At 41.5% G+C, this 24,031-nt stretch overlaps 1 protein-coding gene across 2 annotated transcripts; it reads right to left on the reverse strand.

Moving 5' to 3' along the window:
- Positions 1-2,383: 2,383 nt before the first annotated feature.
- Positions 2,384-24,031, reverse strand: LOC132782147 (chromogranin-A). 2 transcript variants are annotated; one of them, XM_067461006.1, is made up of 6 exons: positions 23,826-24,031; positions 11,546-11,592; positions 10,184-10,277; positions 7,694-7,762; positions 4,057-4,934; positions 2,384-3,568 (listed from the first exon to the last, which is right to left on the reverse strand). In XM_067461006.1, exons 1-6 carry the CDS (start codon positions 23,875-23,877, stop codon positions 3,488-3,490), a joined length of 1,221 nt encoding a protein of 406 aa, XP_067317107.1. In that variant the 5' UTR covers positions 23,878-24,031; the 3' UTR covers positions 2,384-3,487. The 2 variants fall into 2 exon arrangements, with proteins under 2 accessions (XP_067317107.1, XP_067317109.1); XM_067461008.1 differs by lacking the exon at positions 7,694-7,762.

A 24,031-nucleotide genomic window follows, 5' to 3' on the forward strand; every position in this document is an offset into this window, starting at 1 on the left:
TAATAATAGAGGAAAATAATAATAGAGTAAAATAAATGTAATCATAATAAATAATAATAAATAGAGTAAAATAATAAATGTAATAAAAACAATAGAGTAAAATAAAAAATAACCTTGACTCAAGTATAAGCTGAGGGGTGCTTTTTCAGCCTAAAAAAAGGCTGAAAACTCGGGTTATACTCAAGTATATATGGTAAATGCAAGAGGTGTAAATATTCCTAATGTACAAGTAGAGATTCTAGAAAGCAGTGGCATTTTGCATGGACGAACCCATATCTCTACCTTTTTTTACTTCTCTCCACATTGTGCTCAATCTCATTTTCAGTCGAGGAATTATGCTGAGCTCAAAACACAAACAAAGAGGGTTCGTTATTTCTTGAAAGTATTAAGATGACACAAAAGGACACAAGGCAATTCCAGTTTCCACACCACTTATTTTTTTAATCATTTTATTAAGTTGACTCCACACTGGCGATTAAAGCAGACCTGGCCTCAGTGGCCAATGTCCAAACAGAGCAACACCCAGGCAGGTAAACAAACCAAATATCCCCAGGACTGCATAAGGCAGCTTCCCGAAATGGTTCTGCCTTTGTACTGACGCTTGAAGAGGCGGCTGGGGTTTGGTAAAGAGATGGAAAATTTCAGTCTGAACAGTCAAAGCAGTGGGTACAAAATGGGTCAAGGAACGGCTGGGGGATTACTGCCATAGCAAAATTGAGTTTAAAACATTAATGCAGGCGTGGGCAAACTTGGGCCCTCCAGGTGTTTTGGACTTCAACTCCCACAATTCCTAACAGCCGGTAGGCTGTTAGGAATTGTGGGAGTTGAAGTCCAAAACACCTGGAGGGCCCAAGTTTGCCTATTACTGTATTAATGGGAGGAGGCTCCTTTTATACATTACAAAAAATTCCCTGCCTTAATCCTGGAGCTTAAATTGTTGCCTATAGCTGGGGGAACATTTGCATTTTGCAATGCATCCTTCAGGGAATGCTTGAGTTAGGAACTACGTACACCAGGAGTCCTCAAACTAAGGCCCGAGGGCCGGTTACAGCCCTCCGACGTCATTAAGCACACAACAACAACAATAATCCTAAATGAACAAAATCTGACTACCAATATTAAAAAAACTCTAAAATCAGAACAGCACAACAACAGAGAGGAAACAAACAAGAACATCTACGGTAATCACCTCTCAACAAAAGATTGCTCCAGGCACTGCCAGGCAATCGAATGCTAATCAAGGTGATCAGTTGAAACATTCACACCTAGCTCCAACAGACAAGAGTCCTTTGTCTCACCCTGGTCATTCCACAGATATATTAACACTTTTTCCTAGTTCCAACAGACCTCACTACCTCTGAGGATGCTTGCCATAGATGCAGGTGAAACGTCAGGAGAAGATGCCTTTAGAACATGGCCATATATCCCGAAAAAACCTACAACAACCCAGTGATTCCGGCCATGAAAGCCTTCGACAATACAGTATTGTTGTTGTTGTTGTGTGCTTTCAAGTCGTTTCAGACTTAGGTTGTTCTTGAGCGAGGGCCGGGTAAATGACCTTGGAGGGCCATATTTGGCCCCCGGGCCTTTGTTTGAGGACCCCTGTCCTAAACCATAAAGCCCTAAGGCTGATCGTAAGGGACTGTGAGGATGTGATAATTATTGTTGCGTGCTTTCAAGGCATTTCTGACTTAATGGCGACCCTGTTGTGGATTTTTCATGGCAAGGTTTGTTCAGAAGGGGCTTGCCTTTGTCTTAAATTGAAGCTGAGATTGACTGGCCCAACAGTGGGTTTCCATGGCTGAGCAAGGATTCGAACTCTGGTCTCCCAGGGTCCTCGTCCAACACTCAAATCGCGGCTCAGAAACATTGGAAAGGATTAAGGTTTCGCCACTTCCTGCTACATAAGATGGACTCTCCCAAAATCTGGGTGTGTTTATAGAGGTGGAAAACAACAACAAGGCCGCATAGAACTTTTAGGGTATGCCAAGTATCCTGCAAATAGCCAAGCAGATCCCAAAGAGCAGTTAGTTTCCCCAAGTGACAAGAAGCAACTTGGAATTTGAAGTATTTTTTGCTTTTAGGGAAGGATGGTGGTAGGGTTGGAGGGATTGTGTTTTTTTGGGTTGGGGATAGGGTCTCTTTAGGGATGGAGGGATTGTGTTTTTTGGGTTGGGGATAGGGTCTCTTTAGGGATGGAGGGGTTGTTTTTTTGGATTGGGGATAGGGTCTCCTTAGGGATGGAGGGATTGTGTTTTTTGGGTTGGGGATAGGGTCTCTTTAGGGATGGAGGGGTTGTTTTTTTGGATTGGGGATAGGGTCTCCTTAGGGATGGAGGGATTGTGTTTTTTGGGTTGGGGATAGGGTCTCTTTAGGGATGGAGGGGTTGTTTTTTTGGATTGGGGATAGGGTCTCTTTAGGGATGGAGGGATTGTGTTTTTTGGGTTGGGGATAGGGTCTCTTTAGAGATGGAGGGATTGTGTTTTTTGGGTTGGGGATAGAGTCTCTTTAGGGATGGAGGGGTTGTTTTTTTGGATTGGGGATAGGGTCTCTTTAGGGATGGAGGGATTGTGTTTTTTGGGTTGGGGATAGGGTCTCTTTAGAGATGGAGGGATTGTGTTTTTTGGGTTGGGGATAGAGTCTCTTTAAGGATGGAGGGGTTGTTTTTTTGGATTGGGGATAGGGTCTCTTTAGGGATGGAGGGATTGTGTTTTTTGGGTTGGGGATTAGGGTCTCTTTAGAGATGGAGGGATTGTGTTTTTTGGGTTGGGGATAGGGTCTCTCTAGGGATGGAGGGATTGTGTTTTTTGGGTTGGGGATAGGGTCTTTAGGGATGGAGGGATTTTGTTTTTTGGATTGGGGATAGGGTCTCTTTAGGGATGGAGGGATTTTGTTTTTTTGAGTTGGGGATAGGGTCTCTTTAGGGATGGAATGATTGTGTTTTTTGGGTTGGGGATAGGGTCTCTTTAGGGATGGAGGGACTGTGTTTTTTTGGGTTGGGGATAGGGTCTCTTTAGGGATGGAGGGACTGTGTTTTTTTGGGTTGGGGATAGGGTCTCTTTAGGGATGGAGGGATTGTGTTTTTTTGGGTTGGGGATAGGGTCTCTTTAGGGATGGAGGGATTGTATTTTTTGGGTTGGGGATGGGGTCTCTTTAGGGATGGAGGGATTGTGTTTTTTTGGGTTGGGGATAGGGTCTCTTTAGGGATGGAGATATTGTGTTTTTTGGGTTGGGGATAAGGTCTCTTTAGGGATGGAGGGATTGTGTTTTTTGGGTTGGGGATAGGGTCTCTTTAGGGATGGAGGGATTGTGTTTTTTGGGTTGGGGAAAGCTCCATTAACAGTCCAAAGCCAAGCTGAAGAGAGAAAAAGAGAAAGAGAGAGAAGATATATTTACAAAGATTGCAAAGGAAGGAAGAGGGGAAAGAATGGGCAGAAGGTGATCCTTTTCGCTGCCCACCCTGCTTCCGAAAACAGCAGCGAATGGGCTACTTCCCCCTTTTGAGTTTCTCAAGCCTCTCGGCAGCCCTTTTCAACTCTTCCTCAATCTCCTCCAACTTCTTCAGTTCCTGAAAGACAGAAATAGTGAGAGAAGAGAGTCCTTCTTTAGCTGCATTGGCCAAAACAATGTTTTGATTCAGAATCAGAAAGTCAGAAAGGGGCCTCGAGGGCTATCAAGTCCAGCTCCCTTTCTGCCATGCACACAACTCAAAACACGCCTGAAAGATGCCCGTCCAACATCTGTTTAAAGACTTCCAAAGAAGGAGAAGACCCTCAGAGGCAGTCTATCGCATGGATAAACAGTTCTTACAGTCAAGAAGTTCTTCCTAATGCTTAGGTGGAATCTCTTCTTGTAATGTGTATCCACTGCTTCATGCTTTCACCTTTGGATCAACCAAAAACAAGACCACTTAATCTGTTGATTAATTGACCTTTTGAGCATCTGCTCAAACATAAGGGTCTCCATCCTAAACATCAGCACACCCCTTTGCCTTCCCAACAAGGAAGTCAAACCTCAAAGTACCTGTCCACTGCATCATGGAGTAGGAATACTGACCTCATCTGGGCTGGCCTCCCTTTCTTCCTCCTCCTCAGCATCGTGGGTGTGATATCTGCCCTTCAGGTACATGGCATCCTTCTCATGCCTCTTCTTGAGGTCCAAACCACTGCTTTGATGGTGGTGCCCATGCTTTGACCCACCTACTTCTTCCTCTTGCTCTTCTTCTTGCCATGGTTTCCATCCTCCGTGGAGGTGGCTCTGAGAGTTGGAGATTTTGACCCCTTTCTCTTCCTCTTCGAACTGAGAGGTCTCCTCATCGCTGGCCTTCTCAGCCACTCGCTTTGCCAGATATGGCCTCTTCTTCACCTCCTCTTCATCCCAGTCATGGTGACGGCCTTGGTTGACCCCTCGGTGGTGGTACTTCCTTGGCTCCTCTTCCTCGCTCTCATCTTCCTCCTCCAGCTTGAAGCGCCTCTTGGCCAACCCATTCCTCTTCCTCTCGTCTTGGTCCCCTTGAAATATCCCCTCCCTGATCTTGGGCCCACCTGGACTTCTGCTCTTGACGTGGCCAAAATATTCCTTAGAAGACCACGTCTCTGAAGAACTCCTCTTTTTCTTCCTCGCTTCCTCCTCCTCTTCTTCCTTCTTCCCTTCCTCCTCTTCCTCCATCAGCTCCTTGACCTGCTCCTCCAAAGCTTGACGGTGGGCCTCTTCTTCCGAGACCTTCTCCTCCTTCACCTTCTCTTCCATTTTTTCTGTCTTCTCGTACTCTTTCCGCTCCTCTTCCTCTTCCTTCCTTCCTCCACTTTGCTCGCTCATCTTCTCATCGGCGGCTTCTCTCTGCAAGATGGGTTTCGTGCCCCTCTTCTTCACCTCTTCCTGCTCACCATTTTCTCCTTCCCAGGCTTCGTGGCCCAGGCGGTGCTTTACATTCTCTAAAGACCAACAGGGAGAAATTGGAGAAGGCACGGCTCAGTAGGAAAACACAATAATGCTTGGAAAGGTAGAAAGAAAAGAGGAAGACCACATTACAGATGGGTACACTCAGTCAACAAAGCCCTTAGTTTACAAGACATGATAGGATGACTTCGGTTTATGGGGTTGCCAATTGATATAAATAAAAATGTAATGTTCGTTTGTGGGATTAACATAACTCAAAAACCACTGGACAAATTGCTGCCATGTTTGGCCACAAGACACCTACTAACCCAAGGAGTGACCATCACTCAAAAAAAATGATTTTGTCATTTTGTCATTGCTGGGATTTATAATTCACCTACAATCAAAGAGCATTCTGAATGATCGAATTGAACCAAACTTGGCACACAGGACTCCCATGACCAATCGAAAACACTAGAAGGGTTTGGTGGGCATTGACCTTGAGTTTTGGAGTTGTAGTTCTCCTACATCCAGAGAGCACTGTGGACTCAAACAATGAAGGATCTAGACCAAACTTGGTACGAATATTCCATATGCCCAAATATGAACACAGATGGAGTTTAGGGGAAATAGACCTTGACATTTGGGAGTTGTAGTTACTGGGATTTATAGTTCACCTACAATCAAAGAACGTTCTGAACTCCACCAATGATGGAATTGAACCAAACGTGGCACACAAGACTCCCATGACCAACAGAAAACAGTAGAAGTGTTTGGTGGGCATTGACCTTGAGTTTTGGAGTTGTAGTTCACCTACATCCAGAGAGCACTGTGGACTCAATGATGGATCTGGACCAAACTTGGTACGAATATTTCATATGCCCAAATATGAACACAGATGAAGTTTAGGGGAAATAGACCTTGACATTTGGGAGTTGTAGTTACTGGGATTTATAGTTCACCTACAATCAAAGAGCATTCTGAACCCCACCAGAATTGGGGCAAACTTCCCACACAGAACCCGCATAACCAACAGATAATACTTAAGGCCATCCAGTCCAACTTCCTTCACCAGGGCAAGAACATGTAATCAAAGCCCTCCTGACAAAGAGCCATCCAGCCATAGATATAGATATGATTCACACACACACACAGATATAGTATGATAGATTGGAAAGGTACCCCTAAAGAAGAACAATTATATATTATAAACCAACACTTTCTCATTACTTTATTTTCCAGATCACCAGACTGGGCCATAGCAACGCCAGGTAGGGGACGGCTAGTCTATATAAATAAAAATGTAGTGTTCGTTTGTGGGATTAACATAATTCAAAAACTACTGAACAAATTGAAACCAAATTTGGACACAATACACCTCTCAGGCCAACGAGTGGCCATCACTCATAAAAATACTGAATAACATAGCAAAAGAGACTTTAAAAAGCAAAAAGACACTGCAGCGCATGCACAATAATAACTCCCCCTTCAAACAAAACACACAATCGCATATCCACACTTTCTTCCAGACTACAGCTCCCAGCATCCCCTAGACCAGGCCCTTTAGGAGAGAAGGATAATCCAAATGCACGGCTTCCAAGCAGCAAGCTTTATTCTCCTTGGATTTCTTTGAGACCATCCGAATTCCTGCATATTTCCAATTTCCTATTCCTGGACTTCAATTCCCAGCAATCCTCCAGATAGATAGATTAGCGATAGAGAGATAGAGAGATAGAGAGATAGATAGATAGATGTCTCAGTAGATAGATAGATAGATAGATAGATAGATAGATAGATCAGGAGGACTGCTGGGAGTTGCAGTCCAAGAATAGGTAAAGAAGGGAGAAAGGGGAGAAAGAGGAAAAGAAAGAAAAGGGGAGGGAGGAAGAGGAGGAAGAAAGGAGAGAAGGAAAGAAAAAAGGGAAAGAAGGAAAGAGAGGGAGGGAAGGAAGGAAGGAAGGAAGGAAGGAAGGGGAGAGAGAAAGAAGGAGAGAAAGAGGGAGGGAAGGTTGGCAACAGCTAGTTATAATTTTTATTATTATGTTCCCATATACCCCACTTTTTTCCAGGGGAGACTCTGAAGACACTTGTTGAAAAAGGGGCAAAATCAATTAGAAATAGGCATAAACATTGGGATATACATATGGGTTTGGAACGGTAAAACTCAATCCATTCCTGTTGTGTTAAAGGAGCACAGTAAGGAACTGCGGTGGTGCAATGGGTTAAACCCTTGTGGCAGCATGACTGGTGACCTGAAGGTCGGTGGTTTGAATCCACAAAACGGGGTGAGCTCCCGTCTGTCAGCTCCAGCTTCTCGTGTGGGGACATAAGAGAATCCTCCCATAGGATGGTAACACATCTGAACGTCCCCTGGGCAATGTCCCTGTGGTGCAGTGGGTTAAACTCTTGTGCCGGCAGGACTGAAGACCAACAGGTCACAGGTTCGAATCTGGGGAGAGTGTGGATAAGCTCCCTCTGTCAGCTCCAGCTCCCCATGCAGGGACATGAGAGAAGCCTCCCACAAGGATGGTAAAACATCTGGATGTCCCCTGGGCAATGTCCTTGCAGACAGCCAGTTCTCTCACACCAGAAGTGACTTGCAGTTTCTCAAGCTGCTTTTTCCACGCAAAAAACTCCGAGCACAGACAATTTCAACATTTTGTATGGAAGGAACACGAGGACAATGGGGAAAGTGGAGAGAGAAACCAGGACAGTATAAAAACAGCTGAGAAAATGGGACAGCAGAGGATGAACAAGTTGGAAGGTATGCAATTTTCAGCTCATTAATTTAAAAAAAATTAAAAAGAATTAAGACCTTGATGCGCGAGTTCTTCTAGCTCCGAGAGGAGATGCTGGTGATGGAGCATCGCAAGGACTCTTTCGTCTGAAATGGACACACAACAATAGCAGGTGTATAATAACATACATGGATATGTCCATATCACATATACCAAATTCAAAGCATCTAAGATGAAGCTACAGCAATTATCTCATTATGCATATTACATTTTAATGTTATGAGCTGCTTTGTGTTTTGGTCAGAGTCATAAGCAGGCTAGAAATCATAATAATAATGATGATGATAATAATAATGAAATAGTTGAGCTGTTCTGTTCTCTTGGGGGATAACTTTTGATCAAAGGTGATCTATAATAATAATAATAAGCAGTGTATAAATAGTAATAATACTTATTATTTGATATACAACAAGATGAGTACACAGCAAACAAAATCACTATACTGGCTTTTGCATTTCATCCCACGTCGGACACTTCCTAAGTGTCTAAGACTTTGTGATGTATTGGCGAATAATGCATGCAAATCCAAGTAAGATGGCCTTTTGCAGCTGACAGATGATAATCTTGTCAGCGCCGATTGTGTTTAAGTACAGGCCAAGGTCTTTAGGCACTGCACCCAGTGTGCCGATCATCACTGGGACCCCCTTGACTGGCTTGTGCCAGAGTCTTTGCAGTTCAGTCTTGAAATCCTCATATCGTGTAGGCCTTTCCAGTTGCTTTTCGTCAATTCTGCTATCACCTGGGATTACAACATTGATGATCCATTATTATGAGGGTTGAATGAAAAGTAATGCCTCCACCATTGTTACTTGGGTTTGGATGTGAATATTTTAATAAATGCAGAAATAATCCTTAGAATGTGCTCTTTAACTACCACTGTTCATTTTTGCACATAATCACCAGACAATTGGATGCATTTCTGCCAACGACGAACAAATTTTCTGAAGCTGTCACAGAAGAAGTCAACGCTCTGTTTCCACAACCAGCGTCTCACAGTTCTCTCAATGTCTTCATCAGAAGCATAATGATATCCCTGCAGATCTTCTTTCATTATCGGAAACAGATGGAAGTCAGACGGTGCTAAATCTGGACTGTATGGAGGATGCTGTACAGTGGTGAGATCCAGTCTCTGAAGTTCTGCTGTGGTGGCATGTGGTGGCATCTGACATTTCAGGTGTCAACATTCTGGGTACCCATCATGCACAGATCTTCCAATAGCCAAGTCAAGCAATAATGTGACCCACACATTCTTGTGAAATGCCGATTATGCTTGAAATTCCTCTGAGTGATACGACGATTGTTCTGAATCAATCTGTCAACCTTTTGCTTGTGAAACTCGGTGGTTGCTGTCACAGGACGTCCAACTCTTTGTTTGTCATGCAAGTCAGATGTTCCCACCTCAACATTTTTAAAGTTACTCGCCCAACGATGCACAGCACTCAACTCAACACAATAACCATAAACAGCTTGCATTCTCTGATGAATCTCCTTTGGGGTGACACCTTCTGCTGTCAAGAATTCAATGACTGCACATTGCTTAAGTCGCATTGACCGACCATCTGCGCAGGGTTCCATACTTTGCACTTTAACCACACAATCGTTCAATGCTAAGGCTTCCCACCAAAATTGAACTGTAGAGGAGAGTCTACTGAACAAGCCAGTACCTGCCGCATACAAGTACTGCCATCCGTTGAGGAGTTACGAAGGTGGAGGCATTACTTTTCATTCAACCCTCGTATTATTATTATTATTATTATTATTATTATTATTATTCCATACTGTGAAATAATAAATTATTTCTCTTGACTCCTGACGAAACAATTGGACTGTTCTGTCCTCTTATGGGAAACTCTTTGATCAAAGATGATATATTATTATTGTTGTTGTTGTTATTGATCACCTTTGGAAAGGGAACGGCTCAGCTGTTTCATCAGGAGTCAAGAGAAATAATAATATATATTTTTTTGTCGTGTCAGGAGCGACTTGAGAAACTGCAAGTCGCTTCTGGTGTGAGAGAATTGGCTGTCTGCAAGGACGTTGCCCAGGGGATGCCCGGATGATTTTATGTTTTTATCATCCTTGTGGGAGGCTTCTCTCATGTCCCCACTTGGGGAGCTGGAGCTGATAGAGGGAGCTCATCCGCCTTTCCCCGGATTCGAACCTGCGAGCTATCGGTCTTCTGCCGGCACAGGGGTTTAACCCACTGCGCCACCGGGGACTCCATAATAATAATAATAATAATAATAATAATAATAATAATAGACCATATGGATCAAAGTATTTCCCATAAGAGAACAGGACACCCATTCTTTTTGATAGGAGTCAAGGAAAATAATTTATTATTTCACAGTAGGGAATTAATAATAATAATAATAATAATAATAATAATACATAGTAATATTACTATTTTATACCCTGCTTTTTCTTTGTCAAAGGAGATTCAAAAATACTAATATTAAAAAGCATTGGATATTGCTTGAGCTTCTTTCCTAGCAATATCCACTTACCTTCCCTTAATATCTTCATGCATTCGCTGGTCACTGGGTGCGGGCTGGGTCCGGAAAGGGTGTCTGCCAAGATTTCGGTGATGCATTTGGTCACCTGGTATGGAAAACCAGAAAGACATATAGTCCCTATAGCACCGTGGTTCTCAACCTGTGGGTCCCCAGGTGTTTTGACCTACAAGTCCCAGAAATATGAGCTAGCTTACCAGCTGTTAGGATTTCTGGGAGTTGAAGGCCAAAACATCTGGGGACCCACAGGTTGAGAACCACAGCTATAGCATCTCTCAAACTCCTATTCCAACCCAGATTTCCTTATGCCATCTGCCCATGGGTATTAGGACTGACTCTATTCCACTCTATTCCATCTGTACAAACACAAGTATATTGGGGTCCTTTCTTCTACCATTCTCTTTCCCTTAATTTCAAACTTTTTCCCTAGCATAGATGTATTGGACTACAAGTCCCATCATCCCAAACCAGCAATTTATTTAGAGGGTTCATTGTTCAGCTACCTCAAAGCCAACAAGAAGGCAATGTCTGAGCTGTGGTTTGCTATAATGTGGGTTTCTTTCGTCGTCGGCTTTCGTCAGGCTTTATTGTCTCTTTCAATAAACCCAACCAGATTTATTTATTGTATTCCGCCCTTCTCACCCCAAAGTGGACTCAGGGTGGTTCACAATGCACATATATGTGGCAAACATTCAATGCCATAGACACACAACATATATAGACAGACACACAGAGGCTATTTAACTTTCCAGCTTCATGAGGGTATGCTTTTTGAATTCCAGCCACCGGGGGAGCTGTCACTTTACTGTCCACTTGTGACACCAAAGGATCATAGAATCATAGAATCAAAGAGTTGGAAGAGACCTCATGGGCCATCCAGTCCAACCCCATTCTGCCAAGAAGCAGGAATATTGCATTCAAATCACCCCTGACAGATGGCCATCCAGCCTCTGTTTAAAAGCTTCCAAAGAAGGAGCCCCCACCACACTCCGGGGCAGAGAGTTCCACTGCTGAACGGCTCTCACAGTCAGGAAGTTCTTCCTCATGTTCAGATGGAATCTCCTCTCTTGTAGTTTGACTACTTCCTCATTCTTTCGCACGCTGTTGGAGAGTTTTGTGGTGTCGTAAATTAGTCTCCCACATAAGCGGTACCTACATTTCCTACTTGACAGATGCAACTGTCTTTCATGCTGCAAAGGTCGACAGCAAGCTAGACAAATGATCGGGAGGTTATTCCGACCTGGGCTGGCTTCCAACTCATGACCTTTTGGTCATAGCGATTTTAATGCAGCTGACTCCCCAACCAGTGGTGCTACAACATGGTCCCACTGTGCCTCTTTTTTTTCCTTTCCTTACCTTTTCATCTTCTTCTGACAGCTGAGTGGTTAGCGGCAAGGCAAAGGCTGAAAAGGAAAACATAAATATATATGTTTTATATCCTTGTTTGTATTATTATTGATTATATTTGTATCCATTATCTATACACATCTTCTATCTATACATATAATAAAAGTGATAATGTGTATGTGGCTGGGGTGCCCACTTCCACGGACAAGCTCCTGCTTCCACGAACAACTTTAACCCAAAGTGCTGAGGAACCACCAAAAGCTCTCCCTCCAATTACATTGCAGGTTATAGCGAGTGCCATGAACGTGTAGCCCAACCCCTGCCAATGCCCTCCCCAAACACCATCCTGCCCACCACCCAAGAAATGCTTTCATTCGGGGACAATTTTAGGTGTTTCCTCCACCGCAGACATCCCAGTGTTAATTACTCTCTCCATTGGTGTGGAATTTGCATGATCCCGCCCAGTGCCTCTCCCTTAACCCTTTCCCACTCTTTTCAACTCTGTCTGCATGTTGTCGAGCAATTTAGAGTGGCTGTGGATAGAGAGATCCAAACCATTGTGGGTTGCCTGGTGAGAAAAGAAGCCAGTGTTCCAGAATAAATCTCACCAAGTAGAAGAGAAAGCCACTGAGGTTTTATTTCATTCTAGCTGGAAAGGATGATGATTGCAGTAGTCTGCCAACAAATCGACATAACCCACTGGGTAGAGAAATACAAAATATATAGCCTTCAAATTCAAAAGTTCCCATGCCCACGCCCACTGAGCTGGCTTTGTTTTGATTGGCTGTGATGTCAGCAAGCCAGGAGGAGATCCAATGAGGGCCTGTGCCCTGGCCCTGCTTTTGGCCACCCAACCAATGGGTGGAAGGGAGGCGGGCAACAGGGAAACAATGAAGAAATGTCTAGTTGATTGGATTAAGATGACTGGTGTTTGCCAAATGGCTGGGTGATAGCTTTAGGCTCTCAAGCCTGGCCTGAGTTATTGTTTGATTCTTTGAATTAACATTCCTATCTAGCCCCGAAAGGCTAGGTCCTTTGTCATACTGTCCTGCGATATGGAGTTCATTGATGAAGTAGATGCTAGTTTCAGGAGATCAGGATGTGTCACAGCAGGGAGGCGGATGACAAATCCCCAGTTCCTCGTAGATGAAGAGATGTCCTTTGTGTTGGGTGATCCAAAGTGTCCATAGACCCCCATCATTCTGGATGGCCTGCCTATTAGCCCTCCGAGGTCCGGTCAGACAGAGCCCTTTACTTACTGTCCATGCAAATGGGCTTGGTGAAATCCTTTGTTAGGGGATTATTGGCTCAGGAAGTTTGGAAACTCCAAGCACCATGGGTTGCTGGTTCATGAAAAGGTTACTTTCCTTCATATTTTCTTATATAGACATACATACATATAGGGAATGAGGAATGGGGCAAGGGAGCATGCGTATAGCAGGGTTGGGAGGACAATCTATATATATATATATAAATGCTCTGTGCATAATGAGTACCTTAAAAACAAAAGAACCAATGAACAAAATCACACCAAATTTGGCAACAAAACGTCTCACAACACAAGGAGTGACCATCACTCAAAAAATTATGATTTTTTCATTTGGGAGTTGTAGTTGCTGGGATTTATAGTTCGCCTACAATCAAAGAGCATTCTGAACTCTGTCAATGATGGAATTGAACCAAACTTGGCACACAGAACTCCCATGACCAACAGGAAATACTGGAAGGGTTTGATGGGCATTGACCTTGAGTTTGGGAGTTATAGTTCACCTACATCCAGAGAGCACTGTGGACTCAAACAATAATGGATCTGGACCAAACTTGGCACGAATACTCAATATGCCCAAATATAAACACAGATGGAGTTTGGGGAAAATAAACTTTGACAGTTTGGAGTTGTAGTTGCTGCGATTTATAGTTCACCTACAATCAAAGAGCATTCCGAACCCGACCAATGAAGGAATTGGGCCAAACATCCCACACAGAACCCCCATGACCAATGGAAAATACTGTGTTTTCTGGTGTTTTTGGTGACCCTTTTGACACCCCTCTGGTGACTGCCCCCCCCCCCCCCCCCCCCGGGTCTTGACTTCCCAGGTTGAGAAATGTTGCCTAAAAGCCATCCAGTCCAACTCCCTTTACCAGGGCAAGAAAACATAATCACAGCCCTCCTGACAAAGGGCCATCCAGCCACACACACATATATGTATATGACAGATTCAGTATAATAGATTTGAAAGGAACCCCTAAAGAAGGACTATGATATGTTGCATATTCCAGAGTAGGCAAACCAAACAAATCTCCACGTCAACATTGACAAAGAAACAACAAGAAATACTTTTAACCCACAACCATCAAGACATTACATATTTTAGAAACCAACACTTTCTCATTACTTTATTTCCCAGCTCATGAGACTGGGCCACAGCAATGTGTGGCAGGGGACCGCTAGTAGCTTTATAAACAAGCACCTTGGTATCCCTACGGATGTCCCGGTCCTCAAACTCTCTGCTTCATTTGGAAAAATGCTGCACTCGCAGCATTGTATTTCGGTGTCGGATGTTGGCTTTGGTGGAGAGGTGGCTGCCAAGGGAGGAGCGGAAATGGTCCACAGTTTCTAATGTTACACCATTAAGCTGTATCTCTGGCATTGGAGAGGGACTGGTTGGTGACTGCTGGAACAGCACCTTGGTTTTCTTGATGTTCAAAGACAGGCCGAGTTTCTCGTATGCTTCTGTGAAGGTGTTTAGAGTGGCTTGTAGGTCTTCATCTGAATGCACACAGACAAGGTTGTCATCTGCTATATGCCTGCAAGACGTGGACTGTCTACAGACGTCACATGCAACTCCTGGAACGATTCCATCAACGTTGCCTCCGGAAAATCCTGCAAATCTCTTTGGGAGACAGGCGGACAAACGTCAGCGTGCTGGAAGAAGCAAAGACCACCAGCATTGAAGTGATGGTCCTCCATCATCAGCTCCGCTGGACTGGCCACGTTGTCCGGATGCCCAACCACCATCTGAACAGAAAACTGAATGTTGGTGGGCAGGAAAAGAGATTTAAAGATGGGCTCAAAGCCAACCTTAAAAACTCTGGCATAGACACTGAGACCTGGGAAGCCCTGGCCCTTGAGCGCTCCAGCTGGAGGTCAGCCGTGACTAGCAGTGCTGTAGAATTTGAAGAGGCAGAAATGGAGGACGAAAGAGAGAAACATGCCAAGAGGAAGGCGTGTCAAGCCAACCCCGACCAAGACCACCTTCCACCTGGAAACCAATGCCCTCACAGCGGGAGAAGATGCAGATCAAGAATAGGGCTCCACAGACACCTACGGACCCACAAGAACACTGATCCTGGAAGACTATCCTACTCGGTCAACGAGGGATTGCTGTGTATGATCTCAAGGGAGCATACACAGAGTTCATAGGAAAAGGGGGAATCGTGCAGGGTCTAAGGGGAAGTCACATCAGGCTCCCCAAACAGGAGGGGAGATAGGGGATTGTGGCGCAGCTGGCCGAGTGTCAGCTGCATTAAGATCACTCTGACCAAAAAGCCAGCCTGGATTGGAGTGGGTTTCCAACCAACTGTGTGTAGCCTGTTGTCAACCTTTGCAACCCGAAAGACAGTTGCATCTGTCAAGTAGGAAAATTAGGTACCACCTTAAAGTGTGGGGAGGCTAAATTAACTGATTTATGAGGCCATAAAGAAGACTCCAGCAAAGCATTCCAGCGGGGAAGCATGCGGGGAATGCGGAAATACTTCATCAGTGTAGCAGATGGACGATGAAAGCGACAGCTCCCCTGGCGGCCAGAAAAAGTTAAATAGCCTCTGTCTATGTCTGTATATGTTTGTATGTCAAAAATTGGCATTGAATGTTTGACATATATGTGTACACTGTAATCCGCCCTGAGAAGGGCGGAATATAAAAGCTGTAAATAAATAAATAAATAAATAATGGGATCAAATCAGCCTGGTGTCCTTGGCAAAACTATAGATTCCCTGATTTTGAACTATCTTTTACGGAGCCCTGGAAAGGGGAGGGGGGAGTCACCTCCGATCACATGCACAACAAACAGGGCAGAAGTAATCAGCAACTAAACGTACTGGAGGAGTTGGGGTATTGACTCCACACGATGGAAGTTGTAGTTCACCTTGCACCAAAGCAGAGCAGAAAAAGGCAAAGCCAAGCCTCTCCAGAAGTCTAGGATTTACAATCCTATTGCATTTGTCACTGTGAAAGGCCTTTTGTATTGTCTCGGTTGGAGTGAAATAATACAATGGAGGATTTCACAATATCCCAACAGGTGTCCAGGTGATGTGTCCCATTCCCTTTGTTTGTATTCTACCTGAACCTGGCTTATTAAAATTGTATGGGAGGCAGGTGTTCAACAGAAGCTGGAAAAGACCTCGAAGGCACTTGGCATTGTTCCTCATTGTGTTTTTCAAAGGAAGCATACACTGCTGTTTTGCAGGGTGAGAGCTATTGAATTGGAACACATTATCAACAAACAGCATTTTTCTGTTCTGTTTGAGGATCTTGTTCAATGAGTTGATGTGTCAAATGAATCTGGCAATCCTAGAATCCAAATAGTTAGAAAGAGCTTGCAAAGGTTATCTAGTCCAACCCCATTTTGGCTATGGAGGAATACACAACTTAAGGCACACTCGACAGATGGACATCCAGCCACTGTGTAAGAACAAGAGTCCGCTGCCTTCCAAGTTAATATATTCCACAATCAAATAGCAATGATAACAATAATACTATATTATGCAATATAGTATTATAATAACAATAAAATAATATAATAATACACTATGCAATATAGTATTATATCTATATAAATAAAAATGTAATGTTCGTTTGTGGGATTAACAGAACTCAAAAACCAAGTATTTACCAAGTGTGGTCCAGGATCCAATGTTGGTCAGGTTCACAGTGGCCTTTGATTGTGGGTGAACTACAACTCCCAACATTGTGGGGCAATTAATTCCCTTCAATCCTTGCCAGTATTCAAAGTTGGTCATGTTGACCATGTACTCAAAGTTGGTCTGTATGCCATGTTTGGTTCAGATCCAGTGTCATTTGGGTTCACAAGGCTTTCTGGATGCGGGTGAACTATAACTCCCAAAATAATAGGTCAAATCCCCATCCTCCAAGTCCACCAATATTCAATGTTGTCATGTTGGGTTTATTTAACAAGTGTGGTCCAGATCCATCATTAGTTGGGTTCACAATGCTTTTTGGACACAAGACACCTAACAACCCAATGTATGTCAAAAATTGATTTTGTCATTTGGGAGTTGTAGTTGCTGGGATTTATAGTTCAGCTACAATCAAAGAGCATTCTGAACTCCACTAATGATGGAATTGGGCCAAACTTAGCACACAGGGCTCCCATGACCAACAGAAAAAACTGGAAGGGTTTGGTGGACATTGCCCTTGAGTTTGGGAATTGTAGTTCACCCACATCCAGAGAGCACTGTGGACTCAAACAATGATGGATCTGGACCAAACTTGGCACGAATATTCCATATGCCCAAATACGAACACAGATGGAGTTTAAGGGAAATGGACCTTGACATTTGGGAGTTGTAGTTGCTGTGATTTATAGTTTACCTACAATCAAAGAGCATTCTGAACTCCAGTAATGATGGAATTGGGCCAAACTTAGCACACAGGGCTCCCATGACCAACAGAACACACTGGAAGGGTTTGGTGGACATTGACCTTGAGTTTGGGAATTGTAGTTCACCCACATCCAGAGATCACTGTGGACTCAAACAAAGATGGGTCTGGACCAAACTTGGCACAGATACTCAATATGCCCAAATATGAACATTGGTGGAGTTTGGGGAAAATAGAATCTTGACATTTGGGAGTTGTAGTTGCTGGGATTTATAGTTCACCTACAATCACAGAGCATTCTGAACCCCACCCACGATAGAATTGGGCCAAACCTCCCACACAGAACCCCCATATAGGGCACAGCAACTAATAATCCTACTAATAATATATTATGAAATAATAATAATATAGTATTAATATCAATATTAATACTACTAATAACAGAGATGCAGCATCAAGCATTCAGAGTTAACTTCCTACAAGTATGAGGTTGGGGATTAAGGCTGCATCTTGGACCTAGAAGATGGGAGATTATGGATTTAAATTGTCTTGAGAGGATGAAGTTCTCCTTCTTCTAGTAAATATAGAGATACAAAGGGAACTGGTGGCTTAGGAAGGTAAGCCAGGGCTGAGCTGTTCAGGTGAGCCAATTGTTCGCCTTGCATAAGAGGATTGCATAAGAGAGCAGGTCCAGAGCAGCAAAACAATGGAAAGTGATGCTGAGCCGAGCAGGACGAGCCAGCTCCCCCAAGCCTCCTTGCATAAGCAGACAATATTGGGATCCAGCCTTCAGTTGCCTCTTTGTATTGGTTTGGATGCAGGTGGGATCAGTCTTTTTCGAGATATAGCTTGAAAGAGGGGAGGGAAAAGACTCCACCAAAAGTTCTGAATCCAAAGGGGGAAAAAATCCTGCTGGGTGCATCTACACTGTAGAATTAATGCAGTTTGAAACCACTTTAACTGGAGGGAAGTGGGTTCTCCTTCTTTGGAGGTCAGATGGGCATTTCTCACAAGCCTTGCAGTCGTGCAATCTTATATGCCAGAGGGTTAGACTAGATGTCCTTTGGGAGTCCCTTCCAACTCAATAATCCCAAAATATTAGTAGACTAAACGTCCCCTGCTATGCGTTGCTGTGGCCCACATGGGGGTTCTATATGGGAGGTTTGGCCCAATTCAATCGTTGGTGGGGTTCAGAACGCTCTTTGATTGTAGGTGAACTATAAATCCCAGCAACTGCAACTCCCAAATGTGAAGATTCTATTTTCCCCGAACTCCACCAGTGTTCACATTTGGACATATTGAGTATTCATGTAGAGTTTGGTCCAGATCCATCATTGTTTGAGTCCACATTGATCTCTAGATGTAGGTGAACTACAACTCCAAAACCAAAGGACACTGCCCACCAAACCCTTCCAGTATTTTCTGTTTGTTGTAGGAGTTCAATTTGGTTCAATTCTATCATTGGTGGGGTTCAGAACGCTCTTTGATTGTAGGTGAACTATAAATCCCAGCAACTACAACTCCCAAATGTCAAGATTCTATTTCCCCCGAATTCCACCAGTGTTCATATTTGGGCATATTGAGTATTTGTGTAGAGTTTGGTCCAGATCCATCATTGTTTGAGTCCACAGTGTTCTCTAGATGTAGGTGAACTACAACTCCAAAAGCAAAGGACACTGCCCACCAAACCCTTTCAGTATTTTCTGTTGGTCATAGGAGAATTGTGTGCCAAGTTTGGTCCAATTCTATTGTCAGTGGGGTTCAGAATGCTCTTTGATTGTAGGTGAACTATAAATCCCAGCAACTACAACTCCCAAATGACAAAATCAATTTTTTGAGTGAATGACATACATTGGGTTGTTAGGTGTCTTGTGTCCATAAAGCATTGTGAACCCAACCAATGATGGATCTGGGCCACACTTGGTAAATAAACCCAACAGGACCAACTTGGGGAATCTGACCTTTAATTTTGGGAGTTATAGTTCACCCGCATCCAGAAAGCCTTGTGAACCCAAATGACACTGGATCTGAACCAAACATGGCACACAAACCAACTTTGAATAATGGCAAGGATTGAAGGGAATTAATTGCCCCACAATGTTGGGAGTTGTAGTTCACGCACAATCAAAGACCAATGTGAACCCAACCAACATTGGATCTGGACCACACTTGGTGAATACACTCAACATGACCAACTTTGAATACTGGTGGGCTTTGGGGGGGGGAATTGACCATTAATTTTGGGAGTTATAGTTCACTCACATCCAGAGAGCGTTGTGAACCCAAATGACACTGGATCTGGACCAAACATGGCATACATACCCAACATGACCAACTTTGAATTCTTGTAATTGCCCCACAATGTAGGGAATTGTAGTTCACCCACAACTGCCCCACAATGTTGGGAGCTGTAGTTCACCCACAATCAAAGACCACTGTGAACCCGACCAACATTGGATCTGGACCACACTTGGTTAATATACCCAACATGACCAACTTTGAATACTGGTGGGTTTTGGGGGGTGGGGGTGGAATTTGATCATTAATTTTGGGAGTTATAGTTCACTCGCATCCAGAGAGGCTTGTGAACCCAAATGACACTGGATCTGGACCCACAATGTTGGGAGTTGTAGTTTACCCACATCTGAATGCATTTTCTAATGCATGCCGGTGTCATCAGGTACCTAAGCTTTTATACACACACACACATGCATACACAACCCAAAGCCCTTCTAGATGCACTGGATAGCAAAACCCATCATCCCCACCTGCCACTTGGACTGGGTATAGTGGGAATTGTAGTATTTTAGAGCTGACCCCAGTAATGGTGAAGGTCCCACAAGCTGCATAGGGCTGCCTTGATGTCAAAAGCAAGTTTGGGGAAGACTCCAAGAACTTCATGGATCAAATACAAATGAGTCATTCCTCCTGAAATACTTAGAAGGTTGGGATTCGGTCCAAATTGAACGGATCGTTATTTTCGGTTGCATTTCCGAGGCATAAAGGAACGTTGAGCAAACCAAAGGGTGCAACGTGTAAGTGAAAGTACATATAAACCCCAATTTTAAGGCTTTTCGAAGGTCCCGAAAGATGAGTAATTCTCTCAAAGTGAGAAACATAATACCAGAGACCTCTAATAAAAATAGATATTTTTAAAAATACTCAAGGAAAAATTCTTAATTAATATTAATATGGGATAAAGCATATCCCCCCTCAAAAGACCCAAATAAAGAAAATTAGCAAGAATATCAGGCAACTAAAAAAGGAGGCATGCTTTGCAGTCTTTGGTTGCATCTACACTGTAAAATTAATGCAGTTTGATACCAATTTAACGGTGATTGGTTCAATTTTCTGGAATCATGGGAGTTGCAGTTCTGCAAGGGCTTCTCTGACAAGCAGTGCTGGTGCCTCACCGAACTACAAAGTCCATTATTCCCTAGATATGAGCCAGGGCCAATGGTTGTATTATTATTATTATTATTATTATTATTATTATTATTAGTTATTGATCCATTACTCTTATTATTTGCATTACAATTATTGTTACCCAGAGTGAGGCTATTACTATTATTATTATTATTATTATTATTACCCATAGCATTGAGCTATGGCACTTAGTATTAGTATTAGTATTAGTATTACCCATAGCCATGAGTGAGGCTATTATTATTTTCGTTATTATTATTAGCACTGAGCATTGAAGAATAATAATAATACCATTATAACTCATAGCATTGAGCCATTGCACTTATTATTATTATTATTATTATTATTATTATTATTCATAGCCATGCCTAAGGCTGCTATTATTATTACTACTGCTACTACTACTACCCATAACACTGAGCTATGACACTTATTATTAGTATTAGAATTATTATGACCCATAGCCATAAGTGAGGCTATTATTATTATTATTATTATTATTATTATTATTATTAATATTAATAATAACATTGAGTCATGGCACATAGCTATTATTATTGTTATTAGCATTCAGCATTGCATAATAATAATAATAATAATAATACTGTTATTACCCATAGCATTGAGCCATGACACTTATTAGTATTAGGATTATTACTACCCATAGCCATGAGTGAGGCTATTATTATTATTATTATTATTATTATTATTATTACCCAAAGCAGTGAACCATAGCACTTATTATTAGTATTAGGATTATTATGACCCATAGCCATAAGTGAAGTTATTATTATTATTATTATTATTATTATTAGCATTGAGTCATGGCACATGGCTATTGTTATTGTTGTTGTTGTTAGCATTCAGCATTGCATAATAATAATAATAATAATAATAATAATAATAATAATAGCCTCACTTACGGCTATGGGTAATAATAATCCTAATACTAATAATAACTGCTATGGCTCAATGCTATGGTTAATAATAATAATAATAATAATAATAATAATAATAATAATAGCCTCATTCATGGCTATGAGTAGTAATAATTTTAATACTAATAAGTGTCATGGCTCAATGCTATGGGTATTATTATTATTATTATTATTATTATTCATAGAATTGAGTCATGGCACATGGCTATTGTTGTTGTTGTTGTTGTTGTTGTTAGCATTCAGCATTGCATAATAATAATAATAATAATAATAATAATAATAATATTACCCATAGCATTGAGCCATGACACTTATTAGTATTAGGATTATTACTACTCATAGCCATGAGTGAGGCTATTATTATTATTATTATTATTATTATTATTATTATTACCCATAGCATTGAGCCATAGCAGTTATTATTAGTATTAGGATTATTATTACCCATAGCCATGAGTGAGGCTATTATTATTATTATTATTATTATTCATAGCATTGAGTCATGGCACATGACTATTATTATTATTGTTATTAGCATTCAGCATTGCATAATAATAATAATAATACTGCTATTACCCATAGCATTAAGCCATGACACTTATTAGTATTAGGATGATTATTACCTATAGCCATGAGTGAGGCTATTATTATTATTATTATTATTAGCATTGAGCATTGAGCATTGAACAACAAAAACACTATTACCCATAGCACTGAGACATGACACTTATTGGTATTAGGATTATTATTACCCATAGCCATGAGTGAGGCTATTATTATTATTATTATTATTATTATTAGCATTGAGTATTCAACAACAACAATAATAATGCAATAATAATAATAGCCTTGAGTCATGACACTTATTGGTATTAGGATTATTATTATTACCCATAGTCATGAGTGAGGCTATTATTATTATTATTATTATTAGCATTGAGTATTCATCAACAACAACAACAATAATACTGTTATAACCCATAGTATTGAGACATGACACTTATCCGTATTAGGATTATTATTACTCGTAGCCATAAGTGAGGCTATTATTATTATTATTATTATTAGCATTGAGTAGTCAACAACAACAACAACAATACTGTTATAATCCCTAGCATTGAGACATGGCACTTATTGGTATTAAGTTTATTATTACCATAGCCTTGAGTGATATTATTATTATTATTATTATTATTACCCATAGCATTGAGCCATGGCACTTAGTATTAGTATTAAGATTATTATTACTCATAGCCATGAGTGAGACTATTATTATCATTGTTATCATTATTATTAGCATTGAGCCATGTATTGATTATGATAACAACATGGCTCAATGCTACTGCTAATAATAATGATAACAATGATAATAATGATAATAAATGATAATAATAGTCTCACACATGTTATCATGATAATAAGTCTCACACATGTTGTTGTTATCATCATCATCATCAATACCATTATTAAATAATATTAATAATAATAATAATAATAATAATAATACAAGCCATGTTGTATTGATGATGATAACAACAACATGGCTCAATGCTACTGCTAATAATAATAATAATAATAAATGATAATAGTCTCACACATGTTGTTGTTATCATCATCAATACCATTATTAAATAATAATAATAATAATAATAATAATATGAGCCATGTTGTATTGATGATGATAACAACAACATGGCTCAATGCTACTGCTAATAATAATAATAATAATAATAATAATAATAATAGCAATGATAATAAATGATAATAATAGTCTCACACATGTTGTTGTTATCATCATCCATACCATTATTAAATAATAATAATAATATGAGCCATGTTGTATTGATGATGATAACAACAACATGTGTGAGACTATTATTATCATTTATTATCATTATTATTATTATTATTATTATTATTATTATTATTAGCAGTAGCATTGAGCCATGTTGTTGTTATCATCATCAATACCATTATTAAATAATAATAATAATAATAATAATAACAAGACCCCACTTTTCTCACTTGATTGAGACCCAGAGTGGCTCACAACATTAGAAGCAATGCAGGCTGTTTAAAGTGGTGCCACACCACATTCATTCCACAGTGTAGACGGAGTTTCAAAGTGAGTTCAGAATAAAACTATGGAAAAGTTTAGGATTAAAGTCCAAAAGGCTTTGGTTGAGTAAAGAGAAAGATGGGAAGGAAGCCAATGCTTCATTTCCCTAGTTCGGCTTAGCAAAAGAGAACTCGGTCCCCGTCCCGGCTGGAAGGAACAACTTTGGGTCCCTTGGAGACTCACCTCTGCAGAGGCACAGCAGGACGATGGCTTGCCAAAGCAGGATGGTCCCCATCTCCCAAAGATGCACTTTTGGTCCCAGGTTTGGGATGGGATGCGGGATGGGAAACAGGCCAAAAGGATGGATGCAGGATGCCTCTTGCCCTTGGATGCTGAAGGACACGCTTCTCTGTGTGCCAGCAATCAGAGGAGAAGAAGGAGAGAGAAGG

This window comes from Anolis sagrei, chromosome X, assembly GCF_037176765.1.
Source record: "Anolis sagrei isolate rAnoSag1 chromosome X, rAnoSag1.mat, whole genome shotgun sequence".
Lineage (NCBI taxonomy): Eukaryota > Metazoa > Chordata > Lepidosauria > Squamata > Dactyloidae > Anolis > Anolis sagrei.